General features: G+C 37.3%; 1 protein-coding gene across 2 annotated transcripts in view; it reads right to left on the bottom strand.

The window, feature by feature from the left end:
- The window catches only part of TRIM33 (tripartite motif containing 33), a 118,727-nt gene that overhangs the window by 17,038 nt on the left and 83,860 nt on the right, over positions 1-17,829 (bottom strand). For both annotated transcript variants that reach the window (XM_059375808.1, XM_059375807.1), the window contains exons 7-12: positions 16,783-16,929; positions 16,191-16,308; positions 14,497-14,771; positions 13,510-13,674; positions 8,926-9,126; positions 1,303-1,435 (exon numbers count right to left, since the gene is read on the bottom strand). In XM_059375808.1, coding sequence (XP_059231791.1) covers positions 1,303-1,435; positions 8,926-9,126; positions 13,510-13,674; positions 14,497-14,771; positions 16,191-16,308; positions 16,783-16,929 — 1,039 coding nt within the window. The remainder of the gene's footprint in view (positions 1-1,302; positions 1,436-8,925; positions 9,127-13,509; positions 13,675-14,496; positions 14,772-16,190; positions 16,309-16,782; positions 16,930-17,829) is intronic.

Below are 17,829 nucleotides of genomic sequence, written 5' to 3' on the forward strand. Positions count from 1 at the left end.
ATTTGAACTATTTTTACTCAAGAAATAATGAGGTGGTCTGTTTCAGTAAGAAGTAAGTTACATTTAATTGAAACCAAAAAAAATAAACCCCATAAGCACTTCTGCACTGTCAATCTGTTCAGAGTTGCTTTAATCATTCATTCATAAAAGGGTCAACAAAACAACCGGGTTTTGGAAGAGATTTGTATCTCATAGAGTTGATTAATCATAACTTTAATAGTTGCCAGTAAATTTAAGTTTTTGTTTTAAAATTGCAATTTGAAAATTTACTTTTCTTTCCTCAACTTTTTAATTTTTTCAATATCTTATAAGTCATAAATATGGGGTGAAACTAAAGAACTCTTCAACTGCCCATCTGTATCGTAAAATACAAGCAAATGCATCTACATACCTAGCAAAGAATGTGAAAACAGCTGGGGGTTGAGGGAGGGGTAATTAACAGCTCTGAACAGTGTATACTACAGATACATATATTACTTCAGTTAGCTGAAAACGGTCAACTGTATTTGAAGAAATATAGTTAGAAAGAGCCATCAAAAAAAAAGTATGATTTGAGTATATCAATTTGTGTATCAATTTGGCTAGAATTGATTTTTTGTCCAAACACCAGTCTAGATGTTACTGTGAAGGTATCTTTAGATGTGATTAACATTTTAATCACTTGAGTTTCTGCCTAAACCAATTAAGCTCCACAGTGTGCGTGGATCTCATCCAATCAGGTGAAGACCTTAAGAGAAAGGACTGAGGTCCCCAGAAGAAGAAATTCTGCCTCCAGACTCAAGCCTGTAACATTTACTTTGCCCTGGGTCTTCAGCCTGTTAACCTGCCCTATAGCTTGCCAGTCCTAACAATCCTGTGAGCCAATTTCTTAAAATCTCTCTATACACACACACCCCTCCTATTGGTTCTGTTTTTCTGGAGAACCTAATACATATACAGTTGACCCTTAAACAATGTTAGAGTTAGGGGCATTGACCTACCCCCCAATTGTGCAAAAATCACATATAACTTTTGACTCCCTAAAAACTTTACTGATAAGCCTACTATTGACCAGAAGCCTTAGGATAATATAAACAGTCAATTAACAGATATTTTGCATGGTATGTATATTACATTCTGTAATCTTACAGTAAAGCTAAAGAAAATGTTATTAAAAAAAACCGTAAGAAAGAGAAAATACACTTACAATACTGCAATCTCTGAAAAGAATCCACGTATATGTGGACCTGTGCAGTTCAAACCCGTGTTTTTCAAGGGTCAGCTGTAACAAAAGAAACGAGCCAGTGCCTTTGATGGCTTTACCTGATGATCCTGGAGACAGGGCAGAGGGTCCTGGGGAGGGATTCATGGTGCTTGTAGGCTGTGGGGGTAGGTGACTGCCTGAGATGTATCTACTTAGTAGATTATCTAAACTACTTGAACCAGCATCTTCCAACTAAAAAGAAAGAATGAATGATAAATTTGCTTTGATTAAAGCAGAGGAGAAGTTATTAATTTCATTAGTATAACTGCTTATGTTTACAGTTACTAACAAACAGATCATTTGATCAAACTGGCTTACTTGTTGCTTTCTTAGCCTCTCCTGAGGACCCACATAGTTTATAAGTTTTTGTGAACAAAGTTATAATTAATATTTTTCAGCAAATACCTGGGGCAGTTCAAGACAAAACCTAACAATTCACTAAATCCTTCATGCTCTTCTATGAAAATAAAATCGCTTTGACACACTGACTCTTGCTTTTTCTCAAAGCTGATGAAGAACCCTATTTATCAGCATCCTTCTCCATCTGGTCTTCCTTTCTTTATTTCAGGTGCCAGAATCACCACCTGAACAGAAATTTAATCACGTCAGTGCCTAACCTGAACACTTTAAGAAACACGTGGGGCGCCTGGGTGGCACAGTGGGCTGAGACTCTGTCTTCAGCTCGGGTCATGATTTCAGGGTCCTGGGATCAAGCCCCACAATGGGTTCTCTGCTCAGCAGGGAGCCTGCTTCCCCCCACCTTCTGCCTGCCTCCCTGCCTGCTTGTGATCTGTTAAATAAATAAATAAAATCTTTTTAAAAATAAAGTAAATAAAAAATAAAAAACAGAAAGATTTTAGACTCAAATTAAGGCCCTCAGCCTGGGATATAATGTCCCCTTATAACCTGGGGCAGCCCACAGAAGAACTGAGCCGTTTTCTCACTTACAGGCAAAGTGTAGGTTAAAGCCAGAGGACCAAGCATCCTAAACATCAGCTTCCTCTTTAAAACCTCCCACTACACTGAAGAACTGTAATGATGAAATAGGAAATATTTATGCAAGAAACAGTAAATACTATTTAATTATGAAAATTACCTTAGGAAAAATTTTACACTACTCCTTAAGAGACGGTCAAACTACTCCTAAATAATGCCAATCTTGAATATGGTCTAACTTGTGCCCATACTTGCCCCTTTAAGCTTCTCTCCCACTAAAAGCAGATTTCCTTTTATGCAAATCTACTTCTTATTCAAGACAGAAAACTGAACACATACATTTACTTCTTGCTCTCCTTTCCTCTCAAAATTACACTGATTTCATGGTTATAAAAACAGGAAAGGATGTCATCAAAGTGGAAACTATTAAGAAAATTATAGAAATATAGCAAGGTAGAACTGGATTGATAGAAAAATGATTGAAATAAAGTAGGTCACAATATATCACAGGCAAGGGAGGACTCCTCTGAAAAGTAAATAAGCCTTTCTCATTAAAGCCCTTAAAACCCCTCATGTTAGGGGTGCCTGGGTGGCTCAGTGGGTTAAGCCGCTGCCTTCGGCTCAGGTCATGATCTCAGGGTCCTGGGATCGAGTCCCACACAGGGCTCTCTGCTCAGCAGGGAGCCTGCTTCCCTCTATCTCTCTCTCTGCCTGCCTCTCCATCTATTTGTGATCTCTCTCTGTCAAATAAATAAATAAAATCTTAAAAAAAAAAAAAAACCCTCATGTTAGAAACATAAAGGGCTGAAGGTAATAGCAGGCAGTGAGCTCATTGGAGGGCAATTAAGGAATATCAGGAGTTGTGCCTGGCTGGTGATCACAGCTGTTGGCCAAGAATTCACTTGTAAGCTATAATTATAGGAAAATTCCTAGCTGCAACTAATCAAGTGGAGGGTTTCTAAAGAGGGGGAGCTCCTAATATGGGCCACAGATGGAAGCTGGACAATGTCACACCTAAACACAAAAGAGAAGGGGATGATTTAAAACAGACATGAGGGGCACCTGGGTAGAGCCTCTGCCTTCGACTCAGGTCATGGTCTCAGGGTCCTGGAATTAAGGCCTGCATTGGGCTCTCTGCCTGCTTCCCCCCACCTCTCTCCCTACTTGTGATCTCTGTCGAATAAAAAAAATCTTAAAAAAAAAAAAGACATGAAAGTCCCAGGTTACCTAAAACTCTATCACCAGTTCCTATACTTTACCTGCAATTTGTATCTCTGGCCAGATAGATAGGCCTAAGGCAAGAAGAGTGGACAGATTCTGAAGAGGCAAACTGGAAGTAAGTAAAAGGGCCCCCATGACATCACTATAGCCCCCAATAAGGAAATGCTAGCTGACACATTCACTCCCAGGTTTCACTAGACATGGGTAAAGAGTCAGCATTAATAAAGTTATAAGTCTAACTAGAAAAAAAAAGTCTAACTGGAAAAACATTAATTCACTTATTGATTAATTCAATGTTCTTTGAACATGTGTTATATAACTAACTTCTATGAACTAAAAGGAAAAAGACAAGCCAGAGAAGAAATACAAATCATCACTGAACCTAAGAAAAGGCAACCGTGCAAACAAATAAAAGAAATGTAATCAAAAGAAATCAAGAATATTGTTTTACCTATCAGACTGGTAAAGATGGGGAGAAAAGACTGATTCATTTAGTTAGTACTAAGAGCACAGTGCAGAAATGGGTTCCCCACAACATTTAAGTTTACATATGAATATCAGAAATACATAGTTTCCCCAAAACTTCATAATATCCAATACAGTATCCAGATAAATAGTTACTACATATGCCAAATACGAAAAATTCTTTATAAAGAATAAACCATTAGAATATATATCTATCAGGGCACCTGGGTGGCTCAGTCAGTTAAGCATCCAACTCTTGATTATGGCAAGGGTCATGACCTCAGGGTCTCGGAATTGAGTCCTCTGTCAGGCTCTGCACTTAGTTTGGAGTCTGCTTAAGATTTTCTCTCCCTTTCCCTCTGCTCCCTCCAACTCACTCACACACACTTTCTCTCAATACAATCTTTAAAAAAAAAAAGAACATTAGATCTATTTATTATAATCTAATCTGAACAGAATCTAATATTCGTTTATGACGAATCGTTTGTGATCTCTCTCTGTCAAATAAATAAATAAAATCTTTAAAAAAAAAAAAAACCCTCATGTTAGAAACATAAAGGGCTGAAGGTAATAGCAGGCAGTGAGCTCATTGGAGGGCAATTAAGGAATATCAGGAGTTGTGCCTGGCTGGTGATCACAGCTGTTGGCCAAGAATTCACTTGTAAGCTATCCAATACAGTATCCAGATAAATATTCGGGTTCATTATCTATCACCTCAAGGTATAAATTACAAACATTCATTATCACTATGCTGGAAATGGACAGCAGAGCAAAATAAAATACAAGTTACATTGAGAGAATTCTATTTAGATCAACTTCTAATCCTGGATGGCTGTCATGACTACTATATTAAGGTAAATCAACAAATATCCAAAACTGCCTTTGAATTTACTTCTGAGTTGCATTACATAGTTAATGCTACCTTGTCTACTTCCTGTGTAGCCTCCACCAGGCTTCTTACTACTATACCATGGCAACTATGGGATAGGAGAGAAAGTAAGTGATTCTTTTTTTTTTTTTTTTTAAAGATTTTTAAAATTTATTTATTTGACAGAGATCACAAGTAGGCAGAGAGGCAGGCAGAGAGAGAGGGAGGGAAGCAGGCTCCCCACATGAGCAGGACCCTGGGATCATGACTGAGCCGAAGGCAGAGGCCTTAACCCTCTGAGCCACCCAGGCGCCCCGAAAGTAAGTGATTCTTAAAGAGAGGACAGGTTTCTTTCCCTTTCTGTTCTTGGTTCGTTTAGTTAACTACTTCCTACTATAGCTGTGCTTTCATGGTAACCACCTCTACTTTTAAAAGTACATGACAGTAACAGGTGTTGGTAAGAATGTGTAGAAACTGAAATCCTCACACACTGTTGGTGGGAACGTAAAATGGTGCATCCACTGTGGAAAAGATTGGCAGTTCCTCAAAAACTTACACAATATATGACACAGTAATTTCACTCCTAGAAATTTACCACAGAGAACCAAAAACCTGTGCTCATACAAAAACCTGTATAAATAAGTTCATAGCATTATTCCTTACCAGCCAAAAGTGGAAACCCAAATGCCCACAACTGATGAGCCCATGAACAAATGTGGCATATCCATACAATACAATACTCACCCATACAATACTCCTTTTTATGGGTGAGTATTCACCCATAAAAAGGAATTAATAAGTACTGATGCAGGTTACAACAAGGACGGACCTATAAAACACTGCTAAGTGAAAGAAGCCAGACACAAAAGGCCATATATTATATAATTCCACACATGCAAAATGTCTAGAAGAGGCAAAACCATAGAAACATAAAGTAAATTAATGGTTTCCGGAGACTGGGAAAGAGGGAAATGTGATTGCTAATGGACAGTCTTTTGGGGTAATAAAAATGTTATAGAAATAGTGGTAATGGTTCACAATCTTGTACATATACTAAAAATGTTGAATTGCTTATTTTTAAAAATTGGACTTTCTGGTATCTGAATTATATCTCAATTTTTAAAAGTAAGTGATGGGACACCTGGATGGCTCAGTGGGTTTAGCCTCTGCCTTCAGCTCAGGTCATGGTCTTGGGAGTCCTGAGATCGAGCCCTGCATCAGGCTCTCTGCTCAGCGGGGAGCCTGCTTCCCCCACTGCCTCTCTGCCTACTTGTGATCTCTCTCTGTCAAATAAAATAAAATCTTTAATAAAAAAAAAAGTAGATGATAAAAAGAAAGTCTGATTATGATGCCCAGCTTTTCAAAGATATGTAGCATCTATATTTCCTCCATCTGGTCTCTGTCAGAAAGCACCAAACCAAGGTCAAAACAGCCTAGCAAATTATGTTAAATAAGACAGTAGCAAACCTCTTTTCCTTTTGAAAGTTTCTTAAGACCTGGAACCAAGTTTTATTTATCTTCTTATTCTCAATCACCAAGGACTTTAGCATATATTAAGTACTTAGCAAAACTTGAATGATTCTTTTAACACTATACATACCTCTCTCTAGTTGCTCCAAACCTCTCAATACTAAACCTTTCCAGGCCTACAAACAGGACTGTATCAGGATGGATAGTGGGGAGAAAACCAAACTTGTAATGTCGAGTCTGAGCTTTGAATTCCAACTTTTCCATGTAGTGGGTGACTAGTCACTAACCTTTCTTACTCTCATCCATAAAATAGGGGTATCACATTACCACGAGATGATTTTACATAAAAAACTGATATACTGCCTATGAAAATGCTTTGTAAGCTGTAAGCTCATGACTTAGAAATTTTACTTGAGGGGTGCCCGGGTGGCTCAGTCAGTTAAGCATCTGTCTCTTCATTTCGGCTCAGGTCATGATCCCAGGGTTGTGGGATAGAGCCCTGCTTCAGTTTCCATGCTCAGCAAGGAGTCTGTCTGAGATGCTTTCCCTCTGCCCCTCCCCCTGCTCGTGCGTGCACTCTCTCTTTCAAATTAATAAATCTTAAAAATAGAAATTCCACTTTTTATAGATATATTCTTAAATTTCCCATTCTATATTGTCCAGTCCTTTCAGCACCAATACAACTTCCATTCACTCAGCCAAAAAAGAGGTCTCCTAATATTAGGGAAACAATGAGATTTAAAGAATTCACAATGAACTAGTGATTTTGAAGCAATTTTAAAGTTAAAGAAACATCCTTTAAAACTCTTATAAAATCCATTAAATACATAAAAATATTAAAATGCAATCAAGGGCCCCAGTGTCTTATCAATTTCACTGCTTCTTGCTCCCCTGGTGACCCTTGACTCTGAATAACTCATACAATGCATGTGAGGATGACTCAGTATAACTTCAAAGACTATATTTAAATTTATAAACAAAATGCTGTTTGTCAAGTCATTGCCTTGGCTTGATGCGAACAAGCAGTCTGGTGTGCCTACTCCTAGCACCTCAGTGCTTCCACCCGCCCCGCCCACAAGCCAATCTACCAACTTGAACAAGTATTTTGACGAGCACAAGGAGTACTGGCATGTCATGTTACCCAGAGAACTTTCCAAACAAGTACCCAAAACCCATCTGATGTCTGAAGGGAAGTGGAAGAGACCTGGTGTCCAACAGAGTCTAAGTTGGGTTCATTACACAACCCATAAGCCAGAATCACGGACTGTTCTCTTAAATGACCTCTTCCAAAATATCAACAAAAATGAAGTATATCTGGGGATCATGAATTAAACTTTTTCAAATTTACTATATATGTGTTGTAAGGTAGTATTCAGTGAATATCTGAAAATGTACAAATCATTCATCCATAACTGTGCATGAGTTGTACTCTCAGCAATGGAGCTCAGTTAAATGCAACTGGAATTAAGTTACAATAAGGTGGTTTTTGTTTTTGTTTTTGAATTTTTTTTTAAAGTAACTTCTATACCCAATGTAGGGTTTAACTCACAAACCTAAGACCACTGATGGAGCCAGCCAAGTGTTTAAGATAGATTTCTTCTAGTCAGTTTTTCTCTTATTAATAAGTGCCTGTTTGACTTTGTCTATTATTTTTGTATTAAATAGTTTGTGTGCTGCATCCAAAATAAATAAATAATATATATGTATTATTTATTTGCGAGCAAGGAAGTAAGCATGTAGGGGGGAGGGGCAGAAGGAGAGTTCCAACCAGGCTTTACGCTCGGCACAGAGCCTGACACGGGCCCATGAGTTCACAACCTGAGCCAAAGTCAAGAGTCAGTGCTTAACAACTGGACCACCCAGGTGCCCCCACCAAAAAAATTTTTAATAAAATGCTTCTAGGGTGCCTGGTGGCTCAGTCGGTTAATCAGCTGCCTTCAGCTCAGGTAATGATCCCAGGGTTCTGGGATCGAGCCCTGCGTCTGGCTCACTGCTCAGCAGCAAACCTGCTTCCTCTCCCACTCCCCCTGCTTGTGTTTCTTCTCTCTCACTGTGTCTCTCTTTGTCAAATAAATAAATAAAATCTTAAAAAAATTAAAAAAATGCTTTTAATTCAAATGAATTCATGAAATTTCAGAAGGTACTACAAGATATTTTTCTTCAGGAAAATGCTACAGGTGAAAGGGACAGAAGGCTTTTTTATCCTCTACTTTTCAGTATCACTTTCTCTCTCATTATGCACCACCCTCCACCAAAGTGCCTAATTTCTAGACTTTCCAACTTCTTCCTTTCTTAGTCCAACCTGTTTGCACAAGGGGTACACCTTCCCTTTTAGACTTAACAGAAGACTGGCAAATACATGACCACATTTTGGTCCTGCATGTCCTCTCTGGATCCAAATTTGTAGACCGAGTACTTTGTCTAACACAAGGTTTGTCTGTTGGCAAGTGGCAGAAAGATTAACAAAGCCAGTATCTTAAAACTTTAAAATACTGAGGCATGCTGGTTTTAGCATATATAAGTTTTAAAAATCAAATATTATATTCTACTCTTTGGAAATTTCAAAACACGTTTCTCCTGAAAAATGAAAGAGGAAAGGAGAAAGGAAAGAGGAAAGGGAAGAGGGAAGGGAAGGGAAGGGAAGGAAAAGAAAGAAAAGATATACCCTTGGCTCCTTAATTAACATGAGGTTTTAAATCCCTCATTCGACTTAGATACAAACCTGTATGGGTGGAATATCTGGCAGTGATGGAAGGTTTTCAGGATTGGTAACTGAGGGGATTAGCTCTATTGCTGTAACAGACGGGCTGGTGGGACCTCGATTTGCATTTGCCATGGTAGCGGTAGTAGGGCTGGTCGGATTGATTGTGGTGTTGTGCACCGACACAACAGGAAAGGGTCCAGCATGCCCTGGGTTTGAGTGCTGTTAAGAAAAAAGATGTTATCATTAAATGATCTGCCAAGATATCCTAATATGAACTATACCTTCACAACACTTTTTAGTTTAGGGAAGATTCACAAATGTTTGACACCTGTGACTGAGAAACAAAAGTAAACACTATCTTAACAATAGCCAAGACACAGAAGCAAACTGTGTCCATGCACAGATGAATGGACAAGGAAGGCGTGGTATGTATGTGGGTCTGGCCATGTATAAAATGTGTATGAGTGTGTTTGTATACAGAGTATTATTCAGCCATAAAAAAAGAGGCAATCATTTGCCACAGCACGGATGGACCCTGAAAGCATCATGCTAAGTAAAATAAGACAGAGGAAGACAAATACTATATGATCTCATTTATATGTGGAATCTTAAAACAAAGCAATTGCACAGAAAAACAACTCAGATTTGTGGTTTCCAAAGGCAGAGGATGGGAGAAGGGGGAACTGAAAGTGGTCAATGGGAAAAGTACAAACTTCCATTTGAGATAAAAAGTCCTATGGATGTGACATATACAATACAACCATAGTTTTAACACTGTTGTATGATATACAGGAAAGCTGTTAAAAGTAAATCCTAAAAAAGATGTGGTACGTGTGTACACACACACACACACACACTACTCAGCCATCAAAAAGAGTTAAATCTTGCTATTTGCAATGATGTGGGTAGAGCTAGAGTCATATTATCCTAAGCAAAATCAGTCAGATAAAGACAAATGCCATATGATTTCACTCATATGTAGAATTTAAGAAACAAAACAGATGAACATATGGAAGGGGGGGGAAGAATAGAAAAAAAAGAGAGAGAGGGAAACAAATCAGAAGAGACTCTTTAAAGACAGAGAACAAACTAAGGGTGGAGAAGGGGGGTGGGTGGGAGGTGGGCTAGGTGGGTGATAGGCATTAGAGGGTACTTGTGATGAGCACTGGGTGTTGTATGTAAGTGATAAATCACTGAATTCTACTCCTGAAACCAATATTGCATTGTATATTATCTAACTAGAATTTAAATGAAAAACATGAAAAGAAAACAATAAATCCTATGAGTTATTATAAGGAGGAAAAAAATTTGTTTCTCTTTTTATTTAACTATTTATCTATTTAACTGTTTATCTATATAACATGATGGATGTTAGCAGAAGCTATTGTGGCAATCATTTCACAATATATGTAAAATCAAACCATTATGCTGTAAGCCTTTATACAGTGATATATGTTGATAATTAATCAATAAAACTGGAAAAAAAGAGTAAGCCTTCTCCAACTTATTCCCCCCAAAAAAGATCAGAATTCAAACTTGGGCTTTTCATTTTCCTACTAATTTTTGTGTAGTTGTTAGGAAAAAGCAGACTTGCCAATAACTTTCCACCTGTCAACCTGGTGATAGAATGTTATAGAATGTTAGTGATAGAATGCTGGTAATATAATGTTAATTCAGAACAAAACTAAAGATAAATAGATCACCTGAAAGCCCCCAGAGGTTTCAAACATCACACCAGGAAAGCCACTGCTCTATTTATATTCTTCTTTGACACTTTTGTCTTTTTAAAAATAAAAATAATTGTGAAAAACTACTGTGCACTGTATAACTGATAAGGTAAGAAAAAACAATGAATGTATAAATAGAAATATGACACCAATTCCCGACTGTAATACTCTGTGACTTTAGGTACATCACATCTCAGTAATTTAGAAATGTGGCTAATACCTCACTTGTCTCATTGTGAAGAACCATTAGGAGGACCATCTTTCAAGGTAACATAGACAAAAGAATCTTTGGGAAACAAATTACACATGTATCAATAAATCATTAGAAATTTAAACACAAAATTCTAACATCCAGTGATTTCTGTAGGAGCCCTGAAGCCTGATTCCGTAGCTTCTGCACTCTTCCAAAGGGTGTACCTGTCTCCTGATAATACTTGAGGGTTTTCCACATACTAATGGGTACATGGGTATGTTAACATCTTTAAGGAAACTAATGTCCATTTCTTCAACCTTCGTAAGTATTTTTTCCCTAAAGAAAACCTGATTTCCCTAGGAATGTGCCAGATTCTACAGGTTCTCATCCTCTACTTCTTTCATAATTACCCTTCTCCCCCAAACCTCAAAACAGCATACCTCCGACCCAATCCTAATCTTATCTAGCATATGCTCTGGGGCAGAAAATAACTGCTATGAGTGTCAAACTGATGAAAACGTGCACCCAGCTCAAAAACCTGGTAACAGATCTGTAAGTGGGTTCTGATACCGGATGATCAACAAAAACCAAAGATATGAAGAGACTATCAAATGATAAAAAAAGATTTATGAAACAGTACTAAAAGCTCATTTTGAATTTGTTTATAACCCACAAAAGTTCAAACAACTGAGGAAAATAAGAAAATTCTTTTAATTACCAGATATAGGCTTTTGTGAACAAATTTCCTGAGGATCATGAGAAAACAAAACCAGAAAAAAACAGTAATGAAAATTAATGTTGAATTCTAACTTACTCTAAAAGTGACAGACATGCAAGTATATATAAATGAATAGGAAGGGAGAAATAACTCCATCTATCTCATAAAGAAATGCATACATAGAAGAATTTTACTTTTATGATTCCTAATATTCTTTTTTTTTTTAAAGATTTTATTTTTATTTATTTGACAGAGAGAAATCACAAGTAGATGGAGAAGCAGGCAGAGAGAGAGAGAGAGGGAAGCAGGCTCCCTGCTGAGCAGAGAGCCCGATGCGGGACTCGATCCCAGGACCCTGAGATCATGACCTGAGCCGAAGGCAGCGGCTTAACCCACTGAGCCACCCAGGCGCCCGATTCCTAATATTCTTAAACAATTGTTTAGAAATTATTGTAATGAAAATCTGGTCCTGAAAAAAATCTTTTTAAGTTTAACATATTGTCTTACTGTTGCTGGAAATTTAAGAATTTTTAAAATTGAGAGACATTTTTCCCACAGAAAACTGCAACTAACTGATTTGTAAGCCTATCAAACGCAAGTACATTAAGATAAAATTCTGTAGAAAAAATAGAAGAGCAATTCAAGTCCAAGGAGAAAAGACAATAAAATTTTGATTTCAAAAAAGAGCTTGCTGGGCGCCTGGGTTGCTTGGTGGGTTAAAGCCTCTGCCTTCAGCTCAGGTCGTGATCCCGAGATCCTGGGATCGAGCCCCACGTTGGGCTCTCTGCTCAGCAGGGAGCCTGCTTCCCTTCCTCTGTCTCTCTGCCTGCCTCTCTGCCTTCTTCTGATCTCTGTCAAATAAATAAATCTTTAAAAGAAACAAAACAAAACAAAACAAAAAAGAGCTTGCTACAGTATTTGGGATTCTAGTGGATTGGTTTATAAGAATGATACAAAGGTTTTACTTTATAAAGTCAATATTTACAATATGCCAGAAAATACGTCCTCAGCAACCATTTAAACTTAAGCTTATAACAGAACTTTAAAATGCCAACTGTAAACGTGAAGGAGTACTTATTTTTCAAGTCTTTCCAGAGGTACTTGGGCCTAAAAGTTGAAGGACCACTGCTCTGAGACTGTTTATCCAACTGAGACTGTTTATACAACTTTAGTATACAGATTAATCTGAGAGTTAAATAAAAATATACTATTTCTAAGTATTCTGCCCTTAGAAATTCTGCTTCAGTAACTATGGTTCAGAATCTATTTCTGACAATAACCCCTGCCATTCTGATGGTCATTAAAGGATGCTTTGAGAAATAGCACTATAACATTATAAAATTAACTTTATTCTTTTATAACTAGAAATCACATGTAAAAGTAGCCTGATTTTATAATCCTAACTTCTATTCGAATATAACCTGCTATTCAGGCAAAAATTAGAAAACATGTTTCTAAATACATTTATTTTTAAGAGTAGGCACATCTATATCCTTAAAAGAAAAATATGCAAAGAGAAGGAGGGAGGATTAAATAATTAAATAACATATAGCATAGCTCTATTGTTTTCAAAGTCCCTTTTATAGATTAGGTTCCAAATACCACATTAAAACATTAGAAGAACAATTTCAGGACACTAAGGTTCTAATCTTGACTTTACCATTACCCCTTGTGATTATAGATAAATAGCTCCTTTGTTTTTTACTTCTGTAAAATGAATTGGTTAGACTAGATTAGAGGTTCTTAACCCATAGTATATAATGAGTTGAATGCCATTAAATAAACTCTTAAAACTGAATTCATGTATATGTGTATTTTTCTGGGACAAGAAGATACACAGCATCAATCAAATTCTCAAAGGTATCAATGGCCACACAGCAACCCCCACCCCCAAATGATTAAGAAGCATGACGTCTTTTAGTTTGAAAATTGTATGATTCTTACAAATGTAACTCTAGGCATACTTGTCTTTGGAGGTGTGGCTGCATCATGGAATACTGAGGGCCGCTGTGCCTGGGTATCCCTGGTATTCGGGCAGCATTCTGAGCCAATCTCATCTGATGGGCTTGGAAAGCTCCACAGTTCATGTTGCTTCTTTGCATTGTTTGCACACTGATCAATCTTGGAGGCTACAAAAGGCAGAAATTGCATTTATGTCATAATGTTTTTTATAAATTTACTTTTCAATTATAAAATGTTATGGTAAAAATCATTCAGTCAGGACAGAAGGGCATAAAGTAAAAAGTGTAAGTCACATTCGCCCCATCTCTAGCCCCAATCCCTTCCTCTCAGTATATGTGTGTGTGTGTATTTAAAGCCCATTAACATTAACTTATCCAACCCTGGATTAATGGTTTTGATTTGGATGGGGAAGGGAAGATCAGGAGAGATACAGGGATGCAAATGATTTGAACAAATACCTAAAGAATTTATCAGATTGGGGTGCCTGGGTGGCTCAGTCGGCTAGGCATCTGACTCTTGATTTCAGCTCAGGTTGTGATCCCAGGGCCGTGGGATCAAGCCCTATGTGGGACTCCACATTCAGTGTGGCATCTGCTCCAGATTCCCTCTCCCCTAACCCCTTCTTAAATAAATAAGTAAGTAGGTAAGTAAGTAAGAATTTATCAGATCCTAGGCAAAAGCTATCTGGCCTTCTGGCCCAAAACCACATATGAAAAACAAAAAGTATCTGGTCTGGAGGAATAAAATCTTTTGCTCCTCCATAGTACTAGTGAATTAATTTCGTTTCCCATGGTAAGTATTTTATTTAACACCTTTTCTCACATCTTCCCCAAATCCCTGCCAAACCCAGAGCAAATATTTAAACTCTAACCACTGAGCTCTGTCCATGTTAGTAACATTGAAATGTGTAATGCATCCTTACAGGACAGAGTGTAATCTTGAGGCCTTCATAATTTTTGCCAATCATGCCATGATGTGATAATACTCACCTGTTGCTGTAACATCTGTGGGGCTGCTTGTCTAGGGTGCTGCTGTGTTGTGGTTGTGGTTGTTGATACAGGTGCAGGAGGCTGCTGCATTCTCATCTGTTGCAACTGCTGATGTTTCTGTGCATATACTTGCTGTTGCATGTGCTGGAGTCGAAGCTGTGCTAAGTTAATCTGTCCAGGGGTTTTACTAATGTGGTTTGTCCCTGGAGGAACTTGCCCAACTACAACATTAGGAGTATAACCAGGAGCTGGTTTACTCTCTATTACTAGATTACCTGAAGGATTTAAAAAATGAGAATAATTTGCATATAAATGATTAAATCATCTACTTTGTGGATTAGTCACTATCTTTTCCTCTCTCCTTTGACAACTATCAGCACTCAAAGCTTCTGACAGTACAGCAGAGATGGGAGCTAGGTTTAAAGATAATAAAAATCAGAAACAGTCCAAAGACAAACAATTGACTTTTGATTCTTCAGAATAAATTATATTACCTGCCCTTATTCTTTATTTACATTTACACACAAGCATAGAAATTTAAAAATCTGAAAGAGGTATCTGCAGAAGAGGTCCATTCAGTCAGTCAAAATCAAGTCTCCCAGACTGATTCAAGGATACCTAAGATTGCTAATGCTGATGCCATCTGCCTTTGAACTGCCACAGCCTGCAGGGCAGAGTATGACACCGCTCCAAAACTGTCTGCGGAAACATGGAATGTTTTAACCACTTACGTCTCTAAAAATGAACGTTTTCCTTGTCTCTCACAAAGCCCACTGTTTTCTAAGAACAGAAAGCAAATTTTAGGAATGTCTGATATAAGGCAGAGTTGGCAAACCTTTCCTTTAATGAGTCAGATATTTTAGGTCTTGCAGGCCATATAAGATCTACCCTATGTTCTTTCATTCTCATTTGTTTTTATAACCCTTTAAAATGTTTGTTTAAAGTCTGTTTAAAAAACAAAATTGGCTACCATGCCACACAAAAACGGTTTGCCAATGCCTGATCTACGGCTATAACCAAATTTTAATGTACATAAAGACTACATTTTTACAGAAATTAATCCACCTCTGCTTTTATAACTTCCAATGGTGAGGACCTATGCTGAAAGTGAGTTTACTCAATCTGTAGACAATTCTAACTGTTGGGAAGTTTTTCGCCTTTGTTGTAAATTGAGCTATTTGTCTGTCTCCCTGTAACCCTCACCTACGGTCAGGAGGTCCACACTGTGAAGTAACAAGAGTAAAGTCCATTTCTCTTTCATGTGGAAAAGAGCCACTCATATCTTTCAAACCTTCCTCAGTATATGACTTTCTGACACATCAGCATCCTGGAAGTCCTCCTCTAGTGGACAATTTGGTACAATTAATATGCAAACTACTAAACATCTAATAAATTCCTCCAGAGAATGAAGCCCCGTTTGCTAAGTTTTCGACATAAAATAGTCATTATCAATTTTAAAAGATGTGAAGGAAACGTTAGCAATGATACACATTATTAAAATCTACACATAGGAGATTCTCAACATCCTTATAGATGTCATGAACATAGCTCAAGTTGAGTTTCCAATGAGGAACATATTTTCCAAGAAATTTACAGGTTAGAGTGAAGCTTTAAGTATTTAAAATTTGCTTGAGATGTTTTCTCCTCCTAATTCACTGTTCCCAGTTACATTCATAAAGCTAATTATTTCTCACCTAAATTGACTACATTCTTTGCCCAGAAGGTGGGATCACAATGGAAACGAATTGCTCCATTAGCAGCAGGCACAGGATCACACCGTGCTTTCAAAATATGGCGCAATTGAAAAGTAATCTTAAAGGGAAAAAATTCACATTAGTCTTAAAAATTATAAGTATCACAAAAACATAAATGATAAAGACATAAAAAGCTCATGTAGCCCCGTAATGTCAATCTCAGATGAGACTGTATGTGTTTAAAAGACTAACTATATATAAGCAATCAAATGCACATGCTTGAACTTCTGATATTTCTAGTGATAAACTACATTATGATACAAAGTATCTTCAGGTCAGTGAATATACTGTATGATTCCATTCATATGCAATTCTAGAAAATAAAAGAAATCAGACTAGTGGTTGCCTAGGGTTAGGAGTAGGGGGGAATAAGGAACTTTTGTGGGTGGTGGAATTTTTCTGTATCTTAACATGGTGGTGGTTACACTTGCAAAAATACAAAATCTATACTTCATACAAGTGCAGTTCCCTGAAGGAAATGCCTTAATAAGTCAACTTAAAGACCATAAATATACTATACTATGTGTCTCACCAGTCGCTTGCTGTACAGTAGTGCTGTGCTGCTGCCACTCGCAATTGCCCAGTTTGTAAAGTTCATAACGTGCTTCACCTGCCGGGAAAGGCCTGTAATGTCGTTCTGCTGCTGCAGTAACTTCATCTGTCTTTCTTTTGTAACGTTCTGAAACAAAACAAGAATTCAATGAAAAATTCTATGTGAAAAATTCAACTCACAATTTTTATTGCAAAGGAACAGAATACCTACATTACTTTTTAAAATTAGGATAAGTTGACAAGCACCTCATTATTTAATGAGTCTCTGATCCAAAAAAAAAAAAAAATCACTAAAAAAAGCAGACCTAAAACTTAAGTTCTCTAAGCTAACAAGGGACATTCCATATACAGATATTAATGTTAGTTGATGTCTCTCTTTTCCTTCAGAAGATAAAAATGTCCTTATTAAAAACAGTATCTATTAGGCTGATGCAATACACAGAATCTATGGCATAATGAGCTGACCTTTAGAAATATGATACACTCAACTCTACTTTTCAGACGAAAGAAAATTTTGTGTTGCAAGTGCCATCTACTGGTGCATCATGAAGCTGGAGTTAAAATCTCTTCCTTTAAATACTTAAGACAAAATGAGAAAATAATTCGAAAGTTCTAAGAGCAGAGTTAGTGAAACTTTTAAAATGACAAAAGTTCATAAAAGAACAAGAAAGTGAGTAAGAGTTGAAGGACGAGTTCGGGGGGAAATGCTGCAAAGTAAAGTTAAACTATCTGGGAACAAAACTCATAGAAGCAACAGGTGATGTTCTATATACACTCTGACATTTGGCATGCCAAACAACATATCTACTTGGTACTTAGCCTTTTCTTAATGCCTCAAGTTGATTTACTGGACAATTTTTTTTCCCTAAGAAAACAAATTGCTCATTTTGTAATGTAAAACAGGTGACAAAAGTATTCAACTGATTGTAGCTTGATTCACAACTTCCCTGGAAATTATCCCTTTTACAAAGCTTAGGAAAACCTCTATTTTAAAGTTTAAGAACGTTATTACACTAGGAAACATCTA

This window comes from Mustela nigripes, chromosome 14 (genome assembly GCF_022355385.1).
Source record: "Mustela nigripes isolate SB6536 chromosome 14, MUSNIG.SB6536, whole genome shotgun sequence".
Lineage (NCBI taxonomy): Eukaryota > Metazoa > Chordata > Mammalia > Carnivora > Mustelidae > Mustela > Mustela nigripes.